At 36.4% G+C, this 22,117-nt stretch overlaps 1 protein-coding gene across 2 annotated transcripts in view; it reads left to right on the top strand.

Moving 5' to 3' along the window:
• The window catches only part of CDH7 (cadherin 7), a 68,838-nt gene that overhangs the window by 18,829 nt on the left and 27,892 nt on the right, over positions 1-22,117 (top strand). For both annotated transcript variants that reach the window (XM_009646200.2, XM_035901614.1), the window contains exons 2-5: positions 7,820-8,114; positions 15,335-15,454; positions 17,777-17,944; positions 19,356-19,543. In XM_009646200.2, the coding sequence (XP_009644495.1) occupies positions 7,820-8,114; positions 15,335-15,454; positions 17,777-17,944; positions 19,356-19,543 (771 nt within the window). The remainder of the gene's footprint in view (positions 1-7,819; positions 8,115-15,334; positions 15,455-17,776; positions 17,945-19,355; positions 19,544-22,117) is intronic.

Here is a 22,117-nt window from a genome sequence, read left to right as displayed (position 1 = left end):
CATTTTAATTCTTGTTTCATTAAACAGAGCATGAAAAGAAGATGCTGTCAAAGTTATACAGCTTTACTCTCAAATACTGTTCTTGCCTAACACTGATCAGTCACTGAAGATCAGCTCCAATTACTACTACTACTTCAGCATTTTCTTTCATTTGTACTTTTTATTCTTCCTTGCTGTTTCCTCCCATTTCAATTTGTCATTCTTCCTTTTGCCTGTCTCCTTTTGTCTTCCTCTTGCTCCATCTGCTCTGTCTCATCACATTAATTTGAGGCTTTTCATCAGTATATTTCCCATTCCAGTTCTGTCCTGGTCCTTCAGACCTGTCCACGTTCTCATCCACTTTGGTTTTTTGATTTGTGAATTTTTTTAATCTTTTTTTTTTTTTTAAACTCTTCCTTCTTTGTCCTTCTTATTTATTTTCTCTCTTATCCTATGCTTTTCTTAATCATGCACCTGCATGAATACCTTGATTGGAGATGGAGCTTTGTTCTCACTGGCTTTATATACACTGTTGAATATGAAGATCTCGGGGGTCAAAATACACCAAATGCCATACAATTTCCCTGCGGGAGGGCTATTAAGGACAAGCTGTGGGATGACACAGCTGGTACTCCCAAACGGATGTATCCTGGTTTTACTTTGAATGTGAAATATGCTCATGTGTTAGGTAGCCTCTCATTATCTCATTGCCTTTGTGATAAGAAACCTCTCGTTATCTCATTGCCTTTGTGGTGATCCTGGGTAGATATATTGGCTTGTGGTCATTCATAGGACTCTAGCATCACCCATAGTAAGGTAAAAGAGGATTTGGAGACAGTCTGAGTTTAGGCAGCCTGTAATGACAGTGCTTGATGTGAAAGGACCTCAGGAATGTCTTGGACCTTGGTTGTCTCAGCAGCTCTTAGGTCTTTGTTCAGCTCTGAGCACTCCAGACACAGTTTTGGGGGTTTTAGACCAACATAGAACAGGTCTTGTCTAAGCTGACAGGCTTTTGAGCAAGCCTGTCACCAGCTGCTTGTGTTAGATAAATATAATGTGGTTATACTATGGTCTACAGCATGGGACCTTATTGTATTCCCACATGACTGTCTCTGCACTTGCCTGACAAGAAGAAAGTCTGGAGGCGACAAAACAGTGCATGAAATTGCTAGTATGTCAAAGTGGCAAATTGTGCCACTGTGCCACAGTTGTCTGTGCTGGTTCCCTACTACACTGACAACATTGCTGAGACAAGGAAGCTCTGGCAGCATTACAAGTGTATTCCTTCTTTTTAAACTAACTAAAAATGTTAGGGTTTTGGGTATAGCCATTTATATTGACTTGAACTTGTCCTCAGAATTATCTGTTATGCTGAAAGCACAGAACATAGACCAGCATATTACTTTCTGAGCCCAGGCTTGTACTGTAGTTTTACATGAATTAATAAAACCAAAAGCAAACAAAATCCCTCCAGAAACTCCTTTATCACTTTCTCAACATTTCTTGGAAAAAATACTCTTATAAGAAAATCATTACCTGCTGAAAAATACTTTCACTAGTGCCTGGCTGTGAAGTCAATTATATGAATCACAAGCCTTTGCTGATATCAATATAATGTTGAGGAATCTGTTGCTTTCCCACATGACTTCTGTAATGAGACTGAAAATCAAATTAAAAAGATATCTTAAGCTGTTGATATTGAAATATGGTTACAGTTTACAAGAGTGAGAGTTTCATAGCTCCCTCTGAGAACAACAATTGCATTAATAACTAATGTGTTTGTGAGGCCCTTAAACATTGCAGAAATGTGATATGTGTGCACACTGGATTTTACTTAAATGTTAACTCCATTGTCTATGCTTAGTTTTAAATATTAGTTATTATTTGCATTGAAATGATTCCAAACCAGCAACATTGAACCCTTAGTTATCCTGATAGCTAACAAATAAGTGTTATATTTAAAAAAAAAGAAGAAAAAAACCCCCAGATATCTAGTACTTTATGAGTTATCACAATTCAAAACATTTGCTAGCAGTGATAAACTGAGGGGTAAAGGGATTTCAAAACCTTCTAGGTGCAAACACAGGAAATAGTAAATCTAAGAACTGTGTTGTGATGAGCAAGATTTAATACAAATAGCCAAATTAAATCTTTGTTTCAAATCACCTACTTTCTTTAATATTCTCCAATTACACATTTAATCTGTATACACCCAACAAGTTCCCTTTTTAAGTCTTCCCAGAAAGCAGGGGGGCATGCTGTATATGAAGACACGAATGTCTTCCTCCCACAATCGTCAGTTGTTTTGTGATAGTGAGCTGTGGCTATAAAAGGGACAAAAAGATTGCCCCTGGCTTGGTGTTTCTTTCTTCCTTTTGTCCTTTTTTTGCTTCCTAGTCTCCTTGCTTCTACTGAGAAGGCAGGAATAAAGCTGCAGTTGTGTCGGTTCCATATTGCCAAGAACTATGGATGTCTGCACAGGCAGTTTTCATTTCTCTCCTCCCTTTCTAGTTACTTTCACAGCAAGCAAAGAAAGGGTGCAGACACAGTAACTCCACCTTGAGAAAACATTTAAGTTGTTCTGCAAATGAGTGCACAATTCTTATGGTCTCAGGGAGCTATGGAGCTAGGTTGTATTGAAGCATCTCATGTTTGTTCTCTCTATCCCTTTCTCACCATTACCTCTGTGATCCTGCTGATGCTGAAAACCAGGCAGCTCCTCATGTTCTCCCTGTGCTTTTCTTCTTTGCCCAGAATCTGTAAACTCTGCAATGAAACATTAGCCATGCTGCCACAGGGAGTAACAACCACAAAGATAGATCTTTGGGGATGAAAAAATGGAGAAGAGAGGCATACGAACATTGCACCTGCTTTAGAGGAGCCTGAACTGAAAATCAGAGAAATAGCAAACGTCTCATTCAGACCTCAAACATATCAGTGTGACCAGACAAATTGCTTTTAATGCAGTGCAGTATCTCTGCTTACTGATAAAAATAAATGTCCTCTATTGAAAATACTGCATTATCACACTTTAATGGCAAGTGATGCAAAATGATGTCATCTTTGGTTGTACAGATCTATACCTACAAACAGATAAAATCCAGAAACTATTGAGTATTAGGGATCTTGAGAGAGACGTATATTTCCCTAGAATAATCATAATCCTAAGGGTCCACATAAACATAAATGCATTGAGACCCTATAGTAAGCTATATTGCTGCAGGGCCAAAAAATGTAAGTGAAAACAAAACTGCATTCATTAAAGGAGTTAAGGTAATAGTGCCGTTGCTACTGAGTGAAGCTGACTACTTCCTTCTCTCACATGTATCCAAACAAGCATTTTCAAAAACTGAGAGGAGTTTTAGGAGCTGGGCCTAAGAAGATATGGCTGCCCTCTTTTTAGATTCAGTTCAGAGACAGTAAAGCGCACTCAGTAAATTATCTTCTAAAAAAAAAAAGTGCACTTCTTATACACTCTGACCCTCTGCTTCCACCAAGTTCGTGTGATGTTTCTTATTAGATTTGGTCACTCTCTGCTAATTTTCCTAAAGTTATAAAAATTTATCTTCCTGCTAAAAATGCATCATCTCTCTGCAGAAGTTTGCTGCTTCCCTTTTTGGTTTTCGTGTTCTTTCTTGTACATGGTGTAATGCGGGGAACACCCAACACCAAAAAATCTTAAAATCCTAAGGTTAAATGTATGTGGAATGTAACAAAGAAGCAATAGGTTCATCATATAATAATTGGATTATGAAACTCATACTGGAAATGAGGTTACTTGAAAGTAAAGGCAAACTGGAGAGTGATGGTCATGGAAATTGTGTGGAGGTAGCAATGGATGAAATGAATTGAAAATCCTATAGCATTCCTTTTTCAGAAAACAGAGGGAGGAATTTTATTTATAATATTTATTGCAAACTACTTCTGAAAAAAACGTCTGGTGTGTTCCAGAATGGGATCAGATGAGATTTACCCAGTGAATCCTTGAATCCTCCATGTCTCCTGAAACAAGAATCTGAAACTGCCTTTGTCTTGATCCTCTCTACTTCTAAAAGTCATAGTCCCCATTTGCAGCTACAGACTGAGTTGCAGTTCTGTCTTCTATATGAATGTCTCTGTAGAAAGTGGGAAGAGTGATAGAGAAGCTAGTAGATGTCACCACCATAGATGTTTCTTGGAGCCTTTCTGTAAAGTACAACTGCCCTCGGGACTAATATCGTTCTATATAATCGTTGCAGAATTAATCACAAGAACAAATAAAAATCTCAGGTCTCATTCTTAAATGTACTTCTTAAAAAAAGGAGGGAAAAAATCAAAACAAAAACACCAAAAAAACCCCCTCAAAACAACAATGACGACAACAAAAAAGGATGTGCAAAGTGTTTTCTGAAGCCAAAATTATAAGGAAAATAGTAGTTCTCACTTCCTAGGAGTTTAAAATAGATAGCTGGAAGTAAAGGTAGTTTGAAGTCACATTTAGTAGTAGCAGAGATGTAAATATGGTATAGGAGTGTTGCATTAAAAAACGTTCTTGGTTGCAAATCACTGATGCTTCTACATTAATGACTTTGAAGATCACTGTTTGGAAGGATTGTATTGGGTGGAACTGATCTGAAAACTGCACCAAACATACATCCAGATTCTGTCAGCCTAGGTTGTTTTTTTTTCCCATTGTTCTCTTGTATTGTACTTTTAAGTTACCTCAGATTGACACTAAAATACACATAAAAATGTTGAAAAAAAAATCTTTAGAGTGATTTACATAAAATTGTTTGTACTATAGTGTGAAAGAGAAAATAAATCTTGATCTATATCACCTTCCTGGGGTTAAGTAGGTAGAGAATGGTGCTTTACTAACTTGAGCATGGGCCAGCATTGCTTTTTAAAGGCTTAGTAGAACAAAGTTTTAATAAAGGATACAAAGAAGTTTGCTCTCCCAGAGCCTCAACCTTGGAGTAACAAAGGTCATTGCTAATCACTTTACTAATCTGTGCAGTAGAAGTTTTCTACCAAGGCATCATTCCAAAAAGTGGCTTCTGCTCAGCATTTCCTCCAGGACACCAGTCACTGTAGTGTAATCCATAAGGAGATTTATGGACCTCAGAGAGGGACTCCTTAAAAAGCAATGTGTTAATCAGCAAGCCACTGAGTGAGCAAATGGGAAATGCTGAAGCTACAGAATTTCTTCTTTCTCTGGGATGTGAAAGCCTTACTCAGTGCATCTTTGAGGATTTACACTTCTGGCCTCTCCCCTGAAGGTCTCTTTTCTTTCAAAACACTGCTAGAAAGTTATTTAGGATAGGGCTGGATCTAAATACAAGGTGAAAGGGAGGCTGTGCAACTCTGCAGGCATGAGACCCAGGTGTGAATGCTACACTCTGTTGTGTTGATGGGCTCAGCTTGACCCCCGTGAGAGAGCTCTATGTTGCTCTCAGCAGGTTGGGCCATGGAGTCCCTTCCCTTCTCTGCCTGAAGAGATCTACTTGCACATCTCTAACTTTCAGAAAACTACTCTGCGTGATAAACTGCTGGGTATACTGGTGCCATCTGTGTTTCTCTCATCCAGGAAATCCTTAAGTATGTTACAGAATGTGGAATAAATTTTCCAGGGAGAATGTGAGAGTCTCAGCCACCACAGAAAGACCAGTGCTCTGCTAGAGTGTGGGATATGGAGAAAACCAAATCAATTCAAGACACAGGCAGTGAATCTTTGTATCCCATAACTTCAGTTCTTGGGTAACGTTTCATTAACATTTCAGTCCAGATTGTAGGTTTCTGGCTACGCAGGGGAACTTATGCAGTGCCTCTGTAGCACATAGGAGACTTATGCGCCCTGAAGTAGGTCTTAGAAAAAGAAAAGAAGAAAAAAAAAAGTAGAACAAAATCAAACACAAGCCAGACAGATTCTTACTTGCACAGGCCACTGTTCCTTTGTAGGGAAGACAGGTACTTCTTCCAGTCAAGTTTGAAAAGGCAGCAAGACCCCCACTGCCAGATCTGTGAGATGAACAGGGGTATGGTTTACTGAGTAAACCTCCAACCATTAGGATTGAGGAATATGCAGTGATGCAGATCTTGAAAGAGCCTGGATATGAAATACATTTTACCTTGATCTGTACATGGTATCAGTATTGACTATTCCTGAGTCTGTTTAGAAGTAGGACTTTAAATGTTCAGGCAGCTCTGCCAAAGAAATCTCAGGCTTGTTTAGGTATCTCAGGAGTTAGGTAACAGCAGAATGAGGATAAGCCATATTTCGAAAGAATGTAGCTAATCTGATTTAGACACCCTAGTTCTGTTTTTTGATCCAGTCTGAAGCTCAGACTCCATTTCTGTCTTAAAAGAGAGAGGGAGTGCACTGTAATTGCATAAGTATGAGATATCCAGACAGTGTAAGTGAAATAATGTGTAAGAAATAAAGAGGTTTTTATTCAGCTGAAAAATTCAAAACTGATCACGAATACTTCCCTGCTGAAATAGGAAAATGTTTTGCAGCTGTGCTAAGTTATGCCTGAGATAGCAATTTTCTGCATGTATTCTGGAAGTGATTACTACCTCAGTGATACTCCCAGCTGAGAGAAAAAAAAAATGTTAGTGGAGGAAATTATGATGATGGTGACACTAGAGTTGCCTCCAAACTCAACATGACATGGAGTTAGGGCAGGTACAAAGTAGGTAAGAGACATAAAGAATCTGAACATCTTTAACATTGTCGTCAGGTATTTACAAGTAATAAACTACTTCTTAACAAGCGAGCAAGTGCTTTGAATTTTACTGATGTTCTTTTCACTTGTACCACATTAAATATATTGTGCGTGTGTGTTGCTTTAACATGATATCCAGATCAATTACATTGCTGACACAGGTTTGAAAAGTATGTGAGAATTGTTTGAGTCTGTGTTCTGTAACTGGAAGGTGAAACTCAGCAGACATAAAAGAGCTACAAAACCTGTGGAATCTTGCTCTGTAACTTAAAATAGCTTGTGTGATGAGGAAGGAAGTTTCTTTTTGTAAATATATCTTGCAATTCCAATGAAAGATGCATTTTGACCTACTGAGGTACATGTTCTGTGCCTGCTACAAGTAGTCCCAGGGAAACTGCACCTGACTTTTGATGCTGTGTAGTTCAGGCGGTGCCGGGACACTTCTTGGTCTTTCTCCGACTCTGCTTTTTTCTGAAGTTAGATAATGGAAAACAAGATATGGAAGTGAAGTTAACAGCCCATCAGATAGTAGTGAGCAATCTATCAACTAAACCATTTTAATTCATTTGATATGTTTTACTGCTCTACACAGTAACCACTGAGGAAGTCAGTATGTTGTTTCCCATGCATGCACAGGAGCAAGCACACACTGACATTAGGCTGATAGTGACATTTCTTTGAAGTCTTACCTTTCAGTAGGATAATAAGCTGAAACCAACAATGTAGCTAAATTCAGGTAGGAATAAAGTCATGGTTATAATCATATGTGTGAGGATAATAAGCTGAAACCAACAATGTAGCTAAACTCAGGTAAAAATAATAAAGTCATGGTTATAATCATATGTGTCTATGTGTGTGTTTATGTAAAAGTCTGGTATGAGAAGACTATAAGACAATATCAAATGCATTTGAGAATGAGATTGTATGCAGGAAAGGATGAAATTATCTTGCTCAAAAGAGCAAGATGACAGATTCTAATGGTCCCTCACGTGCCGTGCATGATAAACATTCAGCTTATCTTTCCAAGAACAATAAAATTTCATGTACTACTGCTCGACATAAGAATTATTTTTACATATCCCCATGCCACTGACTCTCTTGTAAGTTAATCTCATCTCTCATCAATTTTTCACCAGCTTCACTCTGATGTTGATAAAGGAGATGGTTCCATCAAATATATCTTGTCAGGCGAAGGGGCAAGTTCCATTTTCATTATTGATGAGAACACGGGGGATATTCATGCTACAAAGAGGCTGGATCGAGAAGAGCAGGCCTACTACACGCTCCGAGCACAAGCACTAGATAGGCTGACTAATAAACCCGTGGAACCAGAATCTGAATTCGTCATTAAGATTCAGGACATCAATGACAATGAACCAAAATTTCTGGATGGTCCTTACACTGCTGGAGTTCCCGAGATGTCTCCTGTGGGTAAGTGCAAAACACACTGTTGGTGTTGTGGGAAATTTGTTCCTGTTGCCTTTTTAAAAATGTCATTGTTTTTTACTGTATCATACTACGCTACTTAATTATCTATGAGGCACCTGCAATGGTTAGATATTTCAAGACTTAACTGGAAGTAACATGCTAGATTAAGTATTTATGGTTTCAAAAATGTTGTGAAACTCAAATAGCTATGTAGGGATTCAGATAAGCATTTTATGGTATATTTCTCATTCCAGTGCCCAGAGGCTTTGTTTTATAATTCTCATTAACAATAATAAGTTTCACACCTATCCTATGGTACTTAGAGGTGATAATATATCATTCTATTCAGATAAAGTCCATTCTTAACAAACTCCTCAAATTCTTGCTACTGCATAGCATAATTTTTTTGGTAAGTGTTGCATATATCAGTAACAGTTTACTGTATATCTTTTCTAACAGTGAAATCCATTTCTCTTGGAAATGTATACAAGCAGCAGGGACTGGGGTATGACTAGAGATAGTTTCAAATTCCAGTGGAGTCAGAAAAGAATGTCTTTTAGAGGCTTCAAACCCTCTGCTGGAAAAGAAGAAATACTAATTTTTCCCAAGTTTTTATTAAGGATCAATTTCAATACCAAATCCACTATCTCTTCATTTTAAAGAGACCAAATGCTCATCTGTCAGTTGCTTCTGTCCCTTTGAAGGCTGACTGATTCAAAACAGGTAGGAGTTTGGCCCAGAGACATTTTGGTAAATTTTATTTTAACCTGAAATTATAAATGCAAGTATGAAGCTACAAAAAAGCAGAAGAACTTAATCTACTTCAGTGCAAATATGAGTATGGAAAGACTTACTTCAGCTTAAGAGAGATACATGGTGATTGAAATTAGGATTTTCTTTGCTTGACTGATTTTAAACCATATCAAAATTTGATACTCTTAATAAGACTGCCCATATAGAATTTGCTATAGTTTCCTCAATACCATCTCCTGTGATTTTGAATGTTAAACAGTGCCTCTAAATTAGAGATAGAGAGAGAAAATAATCTTTCCTGCCTAAGTGCCCTGCAGCAATCATTAGTCAACATTGCTTTTTTATTTGAAACTCAGCTTAGGAGCCAATAGGCGATAAGTAAAACGTTGCTAATGAGTTTCCTCTTTATTTATTTTACTAATCATTGAGCATAGACACTATTTCTCATTTGATACTTGGCACTCGTTCATTGTCACTGAAACACTATGTGGATGGCTGAAGAATCAATAGTAACCTTGGAAATGGACACCACAGCCTTTGAGAAGTATCAGGGAAGAGATGAAGTGATATGTTGCTGACAACATTTTACTACTGCACTTTGGAAAAACAAAGATAATCAGATAATCTAAGACTGTAAAACTTAAATATTCAGCACTTCAAAAATAAGTTCTGTAGATAATATTTTTTTTCTAATTGCTGCTTTATTTTAGAATTAGATTAAGTGAACTGTAGCATGCAGCAATGATTAGGTTTTTGCACCTTTGCCTTGTACCCTGAAGAGCAGTATCTCCACATTTTGTTTTTGCATGAGTTTCCTCTGTCTTGTCCTGCACTGGCATATTGACATATGGACAACTACTACAGACACATGAGGTTTACCTGCACGCACAAGTCTATGCCTCTACCCGTCACCCATGCTCCATTTGTACAAAAAATATATTGGGAATCAATCTGTGGGGAGTGCACTGTGTGCAGTGGAGAACATAAGGACTATTTTTCAAAATTAGCTGCTTTTGCATATTTTGTTCAATCTTTACCACATAAATGACTGAAAGAAATTCTCTCCCATACAGACTGCAGCACCAAATGTATATTCAACTTAGGTGAAATATTGTGCAAAATTATTAACCGAGACTTGTGCACTCTCTGGGATTTGTGTTGACTAAGAGTGGTTTCATCTTCATGAGCTTCCTGAAACTGTACATTTTAAATGTCTTCATGGTTTTTATCACATAACTACTGAATACTGCATTGTTACTGAATGAAGGATTACCATGAAATACCTGTGTGCTACTTGTCTTATACAGTCACATCAATTCATAGTTTATTCATATAACACAATTTTTAATTAATTACCTAGAGCATTCATGAAATATTAAGGAGAAACAAAGTATCTCTCTCCTATTTTGTTTAAAATGATATCCATGACAAGGATTTTTAATTGGATATTAAAAAAAATGAAAGAGATCACAGGATTATAAACCCAAATTAACTACAAAGCTAGGAGAACTACAACCTTTAACCTAAAGTGTGGTTATGCAAGTATAATGATTCTGTATTTTATTTGACAAATATTTTAGGACATTATCTAAGGCTAATTGAAGTCACTCTTTTCTGTTATTTGAAATTACTTCGGGTCAGGTTCAAATTATATTTGGGTCAGGCCCAATTATATTGATTATCCTGGATAAGGTAAATATCTTGATTGCGTGTAAATCTATTCATAGCAAAAACCTCAAAGATATAGCTTATATGAAAATCATAGACTTCTTTTTTTTATGTCTCTTACTTAAAAAATCTAGCAGTGTTATTTTTCAAACAGAAAGATTGTGAATTATAGTTAAAGGAGTATTAAAAGAGTGTTCCTGTGATGTTGACCAAAAAAATAGCTGATGTCAGATACTGATCTGTTTGGCTTATAGCCAAGGGAACTGGGGATAAAAATTTCCAATACCAAACATAATTTTGGTTTTGTTAAATCTTCTCTACTCTCTAGACATATCAACAGCTTTGCTTGCTACCCAGCACAAGTATCTTTCTTGCCTTGTTTATTATTTCTGATTAAGATGGATAGAAACATTTGCTTTTTATATAAAAGGAAAAAAAAAGAAAAAAAAAAGGTTTATATCATGCTTACATCTTTGGTAAAAGTGGGTAGTGGGTTTTGAGAGCCTGAATGAAGGGAAAGTGTCTGTCTCCAATCACAACTCCCCTGTTCTTCACCTGACCTTGTTGCTGGGCTGGGACTAGTCTTGGGCTTTGTCCCCAAGTGAAGGCAATCTACCAAGGCTGTGGGAGGAGAAGGAGGAGGTGAAGAGGGTAGAATCTGCCTCCAGATGCTGTCTCTCCCCCTTCACACTCCTGGAGGGGAAAGGTTGTGGGGGCATTGCTGCACCAGCTCTGAGTGAGGGCCAGTGGCAGAAGCACAGACATACCAGATGGTACAGAGCAGAACCAGGCTGGGCTGTAGCATATAAGGATTAAGCAGGTATTATGAATAACTTGATAGTAAAGGTGTTTATTGTTTCTAGCAGCAGCTGATATCATGTAGAAATGTGATGCCATCATGGAATTGTTTTGTATATTACACATACTACACATCATTAATTGATATAAGTCAATGCCTTTACTAATTGACCGCCTTTAAAAGTCTATTTTTAATTTGGTATTTGGCTACAATTCAATTGATAAAGGTTTGTGCAATTTCAAAAATAAGCATTTGTTAAATTAATCTGGTTTTAGAAACCTGTTTTCCCTTAAATGATTTCACCAATATTAAAAATGGAAGTCACACAAGCATTTCTCACACACTCATTTAAAAACTTTGGTAAAATACCACACAAGCTACTAGCAAGCTTTTTAAAAAGCTCTGTGCAGAGGTTTCTAAAACAATAAACTCAGAGATTTAAAAAGGATCCCTTTGAAAGATCTCCAACTCAAACCTGAGCAACCAGCTTACCTTTACCTGACCCTATCACAGAAAAGTTTGATCACTGCAACGTCAGAAACATTGCTGAATCTTGACTTGGGTAAATTAAAGCACAGAAAATCTTCTAAATTCGAGGTCCTCTCTGCAAAAACTCCTTCCTTCCTTCTGCCCTAATACCAGAACTTAAATAGGCCAAGTTCTTAGATTACTGCAATTCTGTAATATCTGCCAATACCTATTAAAGGTTAGGTTATGAAATGATAGCTTAAACATTCTGGAAAAAAACAGAAACCTGTGCCAGCCACACAAAATCAGTGTGTTATTAGCTAGAACCAGTAAAGAAATATGTGGAACACCCTTTGATTAACAACATGGATTTTCCCTCGGTATTTGCAGCAATTGCTGAAAAATTTTATGAAGTTGCTACATGCAGAATTCTTTTCAATGAACTGATATTTAAGATTTGTTACAAAGACATAAGTGTAGAGGAATCCATATCTGAGAGGGAAAGACACTTTTTCAACACATATCAGATACATAAACTGTAAGAAATATTTAAAGTTTTACTTGTGAAGCTACACATCATAAAAAGTCACTAAGGAAAGTTTGAGGTAGAGTTAGTGTCCTGTTTACACCTGAAGTCCAGGGCTCTGAACAATATTGCCATAAACAAGATTTACTCATTTTTTTGGATGGAGTGAAGGTGTGGTGCCATTTGTTGACTGTCCCATGTTACCTGTAAGTCCTAGTCTTGGACATATGTATGACAGCTGACTGCCTGTGTTATAAGGTAGGGCAATGTGTTCAGGAATAAAAGGAAGACTAAATTTCAGTACAGGAACACAAACCTTCCTTTTGTAAGATGATGCAGTTGGAACTACCCATTTTTCCTCAACCTATAGATTTATTGACTATCCATGAGTATCCATAGAGTTTTATTGGTTACTTTTTTTTTAAGGAAAATAAGCATATGAATTTGACATCAATCTATTGCAAAAAAAAATTGGGACAGCTCTGTGTTGCAATGATCATCCTCTGAAGGAATTCCTGTTCTTCAGGACAAAACCACTTCCTCTGGGAAAATGCATTAAGTTTCCTTGGAACTGATTTCCCACACATAGGACTTTTCACATAGTTAGCATACCTTATGTTAGCTTGCATATTCTTTTTAAAAATTATATTGTGCAGAAATCTCCCTCTTGGCATGGGACTTCTGAAAGCTCAAAGTTTTTGTGTGCAACTGGTAAAGAAATAATGACAATAGCAGTTGTTTTATAAGATCTTTCCCCCCTGAAGTTTGAGGGAAGTTGATTAGTACAAAGGATCCTTTTCTAAAGGATCTGTGTGTTTTAGGAGATAGCCAATTAGATTCAGATACTGACTTTATTCATCTTATGGAATGTAGAGGGTTTGTTTGCTACATCAATGAATTTTCATGGCAAACAAGCACTTCTAAGCTTGCAGGATTTCTAAAATACCTGTGTTGAGGTTGCAGGGCCTGTAATTTCTTTGATCTTGTATTGGTCTGGAGTCCTTGAAAGAGGCAAGAGCGAGGAGCAAAGACGTAACTGTGTGTGAGGTTTATAAGCACTTTTGCCAATATTTGCAGACATTGTAAGCTTCATTGGCAGGGCTTAGGGACTTTGTAAATGTGGTAAGCCTGGCTTTCACAAAGAACACAGGATGTCAAATAGTCATTATGATACTCTTGTACTCAAAAGCTGGAGACTCTGGCAAGTTTAAAATAGGTCCCTGTATGAAATTACATTATAGAGTAATCTGTTAAATCAGTTTGACATACTGAATCAAAGCTCTTAGTTACTGGTGAACAGAAAATGGATGTATTTTAAGTCTCATAACTGATAAATGACTTGATGGATTAACTACCAATTTTCTTTTTAAGCTTTCCATCTACTTAATAGTTGCATGTGAAATTTCAGGTTGAGAATAACCTTTTCCCTGTCCAAAAATATTAGACAGTCCACAAGAGAGAAAAAATGGATTTAAAATAGAATTGTAATCATAATACTTTGTCATGGATACTTCCGGAGGAGAGATCAGGTATGTGGGTTAGTTAGGCTATAACTTAAATGAATAAAGTTATCTTATTAATGATCATTTCTGATCAGAATTCATTCAAGCAGGGCCCATCCTTTTTAATCTGTACCATTTTATGGAGGGCTGCACTTAATCCTCTCCAAAACTTCAGCCTGGTCCCAGGACCTGTTTGTGATCCTCTATTTAACTGAGAATTGAAAAGCTAAGGAAAATGGATGGGGGATGTACTATATCAGACATGAAGAATTTCAGAACTTTCTCCCACCCATGTCCTGAAAAAAAATAAAAATTAAACTGACCAGAATACAACTTATGTTAAGTTCACCCTGGACACTTGCTATTGCAATTTTTTTCTTAAAGAGTGATTTCTAGACTTGCTGCTCTCATTTTCACATGTCAAAAATGTGTTCATTCAGAAAATGAACACTCTCTTTAACAAATGCTATTCTCTAATCTTGTGTCTGAATGCAGTTTATGAAGGGATCTGATCCTCTGTTCAAGACCTTTACTGGGCATCTGCCAAATTGCTACAATATTAATTTCCAACCTAACCTCCAAATGGGTCCCCGGGCTGTTGAGTAGAAGGTCTCAATGTTCCAGACAATCTGCCAGTGAGAAAAAATAATCCTTTCTGGATATCAAGGGTGGTGACCATGGCCAAGGCCCTGGCTCCCAAGTGTTGTTTTATTCTGCTCTCAGCATACATCATGGAAGCTGTTGTACAGAACAAAACAAATGGGAAATGATGTGGAGAACATAATGAATAGGAGCTGGATGCAGAATGAGATCCTCACAAAATATACCATTCTTGCTAGCCCATTAGGCATTTTGCTTTCTTATACCCATCAACATAGAGACATTTCTTGATCAAGAAACATTTATGCAGCAGATTATTACCACAACTGATAGTAAAATATTGCAGATTATTGAAGGAAAGGAGTACTTTTTGAAGGAATTTAGAGAGCTGAAACAGAAACTCTTCAGCCATTTCCTTAGAAAAGGGTAAATAATTTCATAGGCTAAAATAATTTTATTATAAATATATATACTTATATATTTATGTATATTTGGATCTCTAAATACTCATCAAAATTTTAGCATGGAGACTTGTCTTCAAAGGGAAACTATTAGTATATTTCACACTTAAGCACACTTCAGATGTCACCACCATTTAACAAATATTGTTCACATACCCTCCACCAACCAAAGGCAGAGACAGAGAGGGGGTCATACTTAATGAGATGGTTTTTTATTGCTGTGAGTCAAAGACTGAGACTACCTGGGGGAATGAAACTCTAATAGACGATACTACTGGTTTACAAAGAGGACCTTATACTCTAAGCTGAATCAGCATGGAAATGATGAACAGTTGCGAAAAAGCCACCTCACACTCTTCCAGATATATATTGGCACTGCCTGTTGAATAAGTGTAGTTCAGATTTTTGGATCTTTTATGTACAATAGTCCCTTAAACATTTTGCAGGTACCTCTGTGGTTCAAGTGACAGCCACCGATGCAGACGATCCTACTTATGGCAACAGTGCTCGAGTGGTTTACAGCATATTGCAAGGACAACCCTACTTTTCTGTGGAGCCCAAAACAGGTAATTTTCCATTAACTCTCTGCAGTAATGTTGAGAAAAAAGAAAATGTGCATTAAAACTTGCTAGGAAGTTATTAATCTGGTCTCTTGGTTAATTGAATGCATTCGTTGATTTTGTTGATCTTTTAATCTCTTATTCTTCAGAACAGATTATGAAAACGACACATCTGAGCTATTTGATAAGTAGACATTGCTGGAATGGGAATTTTTATCTCCTTGTAATCTACCAGCTCCCTGGTCTGCTGCCTGTTGCTGTCTTTCTGATCAATGAAAATTTAAAGATACTGTGAACAATTTTTTTTGCAGATGTTTGTTTTAAAAATATCTAAATGTCACATAGCTGGATTTCCTTAGCTATAGATTTACAGCATGATCACCTCTCCAGTCTACTTTTTAAACTGAAGGTTTGCTGTTGGAAATGTATCTTTTCTTTATTAGTTTGGAGAAGAAGGCACCATGCTTCCTATCCTTATCTGATACAACATTTTTTTACTGCTTTCAAAACAAATTACCGGTGGAACTTTTTTTTACTCTATTCATGAATTTTTGTGAATATTTTAAGACACAATAAGATGTGACCTTTAATCCTCTGACAGTTTAATAAATATTACCCATTCTACTGTATAATTTTACAGGATGGGAAAATAAGTTCTCGCTCTGCTCAGTTCAGTTTGGTGCCTGAGCCTTCACTTAAACCAAGGTGGAGAAGAGTTATAATCTTAATTTCAGAGATGGACGAGTTGAGACAAAAGAGAAACAAACTATTTACCCTATTTATCATAAACAACCTGTGATGTGAATCAGACCTGAATCCCAGTGCTATGACCAAAAGGTCACGCTCTATTTAACGTAATCTAAATCTGCAGAAATAAGTACTATATTTATCTTCATTTTGCAACAGGTCCATCCTCAGCAGGGATGTATAGAACTTTCTTTTTCCTCCCAATGAGCATGATTTATAGTGGTTTTTCTCTTTTTCTCTCTCTCTCTATGTATATGTATGTACAATATATATCGTCATAATGACTGCAGACAGCCCTTGAACAATAATATGGTAGTTTCTGCTAAATCAAAATCTTTAAGGATTCAGACTGAAATGTTTGCATACATTTCCACTTTGATGTGATAGTCAAATTTCCTGTGTGCATGATAATTAGCTTCCAAATGATTGGTTAATGTTGCCTGGCAATTTAACTATGAGAGAAAAACAAGCAGGACAGAAAAAACAATGTAGAAACAATAACATTACGAAACTGTATATTAATTGTATTTTAACATGTCTGGTAGAATGGGTGAAATAGAGCCAAACAGTCTGTTTGTGAAATAAATGTTTCAACTCAGAGATGAGTAATGGCAAGTCCTGCATTCATAAGGGAAGAAAGAAATAAAACCCTAACTAAACATTCAACAAATATCAGATTAAGAGATACGTGTCCCAGTGTGCCTCTCCTTTATTTAGTTTGTTTTTGTTTCCTTTGCTGCTGACACTAAGTGCTAGTGGAGTAAGAAGCTGCCTCTCTGGAAATCAGTTAGCGGCTGTACTGTGTACTGAGCATGAAATATTCATAAAGTCATCACATTTTGAGAAAGCATATTTGTTTGCTGATCTATATCAAAAGAACTGAAAGGTTGAAACATGGAGCTTTCTTCTGGTTTTAATTTCAAATCAATTAATTACAAATTGTATGTAGATCATCAAATGGGTATAACAAAACCCTACTTCAGATATTACAGTATTTCCGTTAATAGATCAAAAACTTGTTAATTACACTAATGCTTTAGAAGTGGCTATTGTTAAATCAAATATATGGTAAAATAAGATAATTTCATATATGTATATGGAGTGTGACAAGATATCAATATGAGTAAGAGTTAATGTGGTGAATGACTGTTCAAGACATTATGAAATAAATCTTGACCTTGGAGTCTTACAAATGAATGCAGAATATTCTATTCTTCCTATCTCTAAAAAAAAGTGGCAAATCGAACACAGAAGGTGATATCTTCCAGGGAAGGGAGTGTTACCCAAGACATTATGAAGTTTATAGTTCAGGGAGAAGATACTCAGAAAAAAGAGTCATGGATGGCATTACCCAAAGCATTCAGTACTAAATAAAAATTGGTGGGGTTTTGGTGACTACTTTAAATAAGCTTGTAGTATGTCAGTTCAGCTTCTAGTCAAAACCTGCGATATTAGTGTTAAAATTAATTCTTTCCTCTCTTGTTGCAATCATTGATCTAATGCTACCTTTTAAAGGCAAACTCATCTTTCATGGTAATGTATTTGCCTGTGCAGCCACTGACATATCTTGTCTTACTGCAGGTGTCATCAAGACTGCCCTTCCAAATATGGATAGAGAAGCCAAGGACCAATACCTACTAGTTATTCAAGCAAAGGACATGGTTGGGCAGAATGGTGGATTATCAGGGACTACATCTGTAACCGTCACCCTGACTGATGTTAATGACAACCCACCCCGCTTTCCACGACGTAAGTTACTTTGTAAAAATATGACTTGTAATATTGTTTCTAAACATGTAGCATTATTTTTCTTTTACACATCATGCTATTTGTAAACAAAGAGAAGTTCTCAGCTTCCATGTTAAGTACTTTGAGAATCACTGATGGCAAGGTATATTATTATTATTATTATTATTATTATTATTATTATTATTATTATTATTATTATTATTATTATTATTATTATTGCTATTGTTGTTGTTGTTGTTATTTTTCTACTACTACATTGGAAGAATCTTTTTTCTTTACCTAATATGTTTCAGATCGGTTGAAATGATGTACGGCAGATACATTTTTTAATGTATTTTACTTCCTCTCTATGAATAACAGGACAAAAAATATACACCATAACAGATACTTAGCTCTTGTCAGTTGCACTTCGGGATGCATAGTTTTTTAACTTGACCCTTAATTCTGCATATTCCTTTGGCATTTTAGCAGAATTTCTCTTGTGCATACAGTGTTTCCTAAGGAGTTAATCACATAAGAGCTGGAAAGTCATCTTCCCTCCATTTACTTTCTTTGACCAAGGTGGCTCTTATCCTAATCAAAGAAAGGAGTACTACACAGTTGCATGCTCAGACATGAAGAGCTCAGTTTATTAATAACATTCTGTCTGGGTGCTTTTTTCTTTATATATATATATCCTTGCTAAGTAGAATTAAAATAATGTGAATAATATATTCACATCCACTCCAGCCATTCCTCCAATGATATAAAAAATAGATATGTACATAATAGATTTCCTGTTATTTCAAGCTACCAATTGCTTGAAATAATAACAGAATAACTGAAGCTGTTTTTGAAGGTGAGGGTGTTATTGGCTACAGACCACTCTCAGATACCCTTTTGACAGAATATATGTCATTTTCTACTTGAATGAAAATCTGGAACTTTCAAGAATGCAGATGGTGTACTTACTGTTAAAGAAATTAATATATATCACTTTCTAGTCATACTCAGATTGCAAACAGCCTAATAAAGATATGTAGCTATAAAAGAATAAGAGTTATATAGATATTAGTTGACTTGGTATTTTTCCTCTTTTGTGGAAAAAGTAAAATACCTTATTCATCTCATGATTTGCACTTAAGTTCGAATAAATTTTTTGCGTCTTTGCCTTGTACTTCTCTCCTTGTAGGAAGAAATTATTCCAATAGCGCTTAAAGCAAAGCCCATCACAGGGAAAACCTAGCAAAAAAAGGGCAATTCTATTTTAAACTTAATATATTCTGGTAGCCTAAGTAAATATTCAAGTGCATGATTGTCATGGTTTAAACCCAGACAGAAAGGAAGGAAGATATTAAGAAGGATAGATTTTTTTTTTTTAAGTCTACAGTCCCAGAAGTCTCTGAATTCATGAAATTTTTAAATTTCACAGGATCATATCAGTATAATGTCCCAGAGTCTTTGCCAGTGGCTTCTGTGGTAGCCAGAATAAAAGCTGCAGATGCAGATGTGGGACCAAATGCTGAAATGGAGTATAAGATTGTGGATGGTGATGGTTTGGGAGTATTCAAAATTTCTGTTGACAAAGACACCCAGGAGGGAATCATAACAATTCAGAAGGTAAGTCTGATTTTTCTCACTGATTCTGTTTGCATCTGTGCAAGATGAGGGCAGGAAACCAGGGTATAAGTTTTTGTTTCTAAGAGCCTTATCTGCTGTAAAAATTTCCATTGGTATATTTCATCTTGACTTCTGTGTGTGTGTGCGATTGTGAGCTTTTTAATGACTTGCACTGAAAATTGTTGTGAGTTTTTTTGGCAATAGCTGTATTGTTTTGATGAGTTTTTGTTTTGGTTTTTTTTTTTTTTTAAAGCTCCTGCACATACATAAATGAATGGGAATATCAGCTTTAACCTTATTTGTCCCGGTAATAAAGAGAAAATGTGCAAATATATCTTACAGTAAAAATGCAAGCTCCAAATACAAAATGGATCCCAAATGTAATTAAAAAAACCCCAACTAATTGTTTTGGGCTGATGTTGTTCTATTCAGGGGGCACACATTATTAAAGTTAAAACTATGTATTAGTAAGAATAGTTGTTTTATAAGAGTATATATTATATAAAAATATTATTGAATATGGAAATATTTAAAGAAATATTTTTTCTTAGGTTGCTATATGTACAGTTCAAAAACTAACATTTTAAAATTGAAATATTATATTTGTATAAAAATATTAAAACTCAGTATTCTTACCTTGCTGCAACACATCCTTTTACAAAATGTATGTATTTTGAAATATTTTACAAGAAAATTTCAATTTTGAGAACACAGGAAAAAAAAACCCCAACACCTTAGACAGAAGAAGCTCTTCTCATATAATTTCATACTCTTAATGTGCAAATGCTTGGCAATGACAATACTGAATCCATGTCTCTATCTCTGCTAAGCAATTTAATACCCCCTAAAATGTGGGACTGACTGGGCATTTTAGAATATATGTAAGTATGTTTCTGAACAAGGACCTACGTTTCTTGTTAATATGATTCCACAGCAGATTTTTCTTCCCTGTATACTCTTTAATCTCTGTAAACTTCACCTACCAGTTGTGGGATTTTTTGTTTGTTTGGGGTTTTTTCCCTCCACTGGTGCATCAATTCCTTTCTAAAGCAATATATAACTTCAGTAACGTATTTCCTTTAAAAGAACTTATTACTGCATAATGTTGCAAAGCCCTGATGCCCTGAACACCTGCTGAGAGCTGGTAAGCATCCATAGGTATCACAGCAAATAGAGGATGTTCAGCACCCTTGAAAGATCAGGCTCTAATATCTGTAATGTGAATCATCTATTTTCAAGGCAAACACATCCATCTTAGGCTTCGTGCAGACTGTGCTAATTTCTGCTTAGCACATTTGAAATACAAGTGATGAAAAGTTAGTCGTCTCTTTGTTCAACAGCCAAATTCAATATGACTCTTTCAGTTTGCTGGATTAAGGTTTTTGAGCAAAGATCTGGAAGAAATATACCTGTCCTAGAGGATATTTATCAGTACCACAGTGATCATCAGTGAATCAGTTGGGGGCTTCAGCAATCTAATTTGAGAACTGATGAGTTCATTTTAATTTTTAGTGTGGTCTTGTAATCATGGTGTTTGTTCCTGGAATCTTCTGATTCCAGTGTTGTACAGTGGGCCAAAGAATTGTCATTTCTTATTTTATAATCACTTTAGCCATGGAGCTGAACTGGACTTTTCAGTACTGAACATTTATCCTGAGAAGTGCTCTGTGAAATAGCTATTGGACTACATTAAAGAGGTTACGAAATTTTGACCTGATGCTCCAATTTGCCAATAATTTTTAAACCTAGATGCTGCTATATTTTGACACAAGAATTCAGACTTATAACATTTATCTCATTTACCTACTATTATTGACTTTCTTTCCCCTGCCATACCCAAGGGAAGTCCCCATGCTGAGGGTCACCTCCCAAACCTCTGGATGCCCTTAGATCTTCAGTTGGACTCCAGAGAACTTGGTGCTTTGCCCCATGCTGAGAGATCCTCCCTGCTAACCCTGCAGATAAAATGACAGAGAACGTTAGTTAAGAGGGAAGAAAGAAAATGAAGAGATCAAGCACAGTGGCTAACAGGCAACTGTGCCTTGTTCTTCTCTGGAGGACATGTACACAGAAGACCATTGATGACAGTGTATGCAGGTTAAATGGGCCTCAACCACTGAGCCTAACCTGCCAGATCACTATGGAGCCAGGCAGAGGTTATCCCTGCATGATAATATATGCTTGTTAGTAAGCAATCAGGGAAGAAATTAAGTCTGTAGCCTGGAATCTGCCTAACATTTTACTGTCTGCCATGTGACGTTCTGTACACCTCTGAGTGCAATTAGCTCTCTTCTTTTCATGTCCCTGACACGAGCTGAAGCATTGAGAAACAACTCAGTCTCAAAATGCATGCCCATCATTTTAAACTCATGTGCATTTATATGCTCAGATGACTTGTCTGTGTACACATCAGGCAGTGAAATGCCAAGTCAAAGACTCCTGAAAAGGCACACTTTGGTTCTAAATGTAAATGCATACTTTAGCTTTGAATACTTTTACTGCAATCATACATACAAATCAGAAGGCCAGGCATAGAAATCACTGCCAGTATCTCTGAGCAGCTGAAGGCACTGC

Source organism: Egretta garzetta, unplaced genomic scaffold, assembly GCF_000687185.1.
Source record: "Egretta garzetta isolate BGI_Z169 unplaced genomic scaffold, ASM68718v1 scaffold259, whole genome shotgun sequence".
Taxonomy (NCBI): domain Eukaryota; kingdom Metazoa; phylum Chordata; class Aves; order Pelecaniformes; family Ardeidae; genus Egretta; species Egretta garzetta.
The sequence above is the reverse complement of the archived record's forward strand: the minus strand, read 5'-3'. Positions and strand labels throughout refer to the sequence as shown.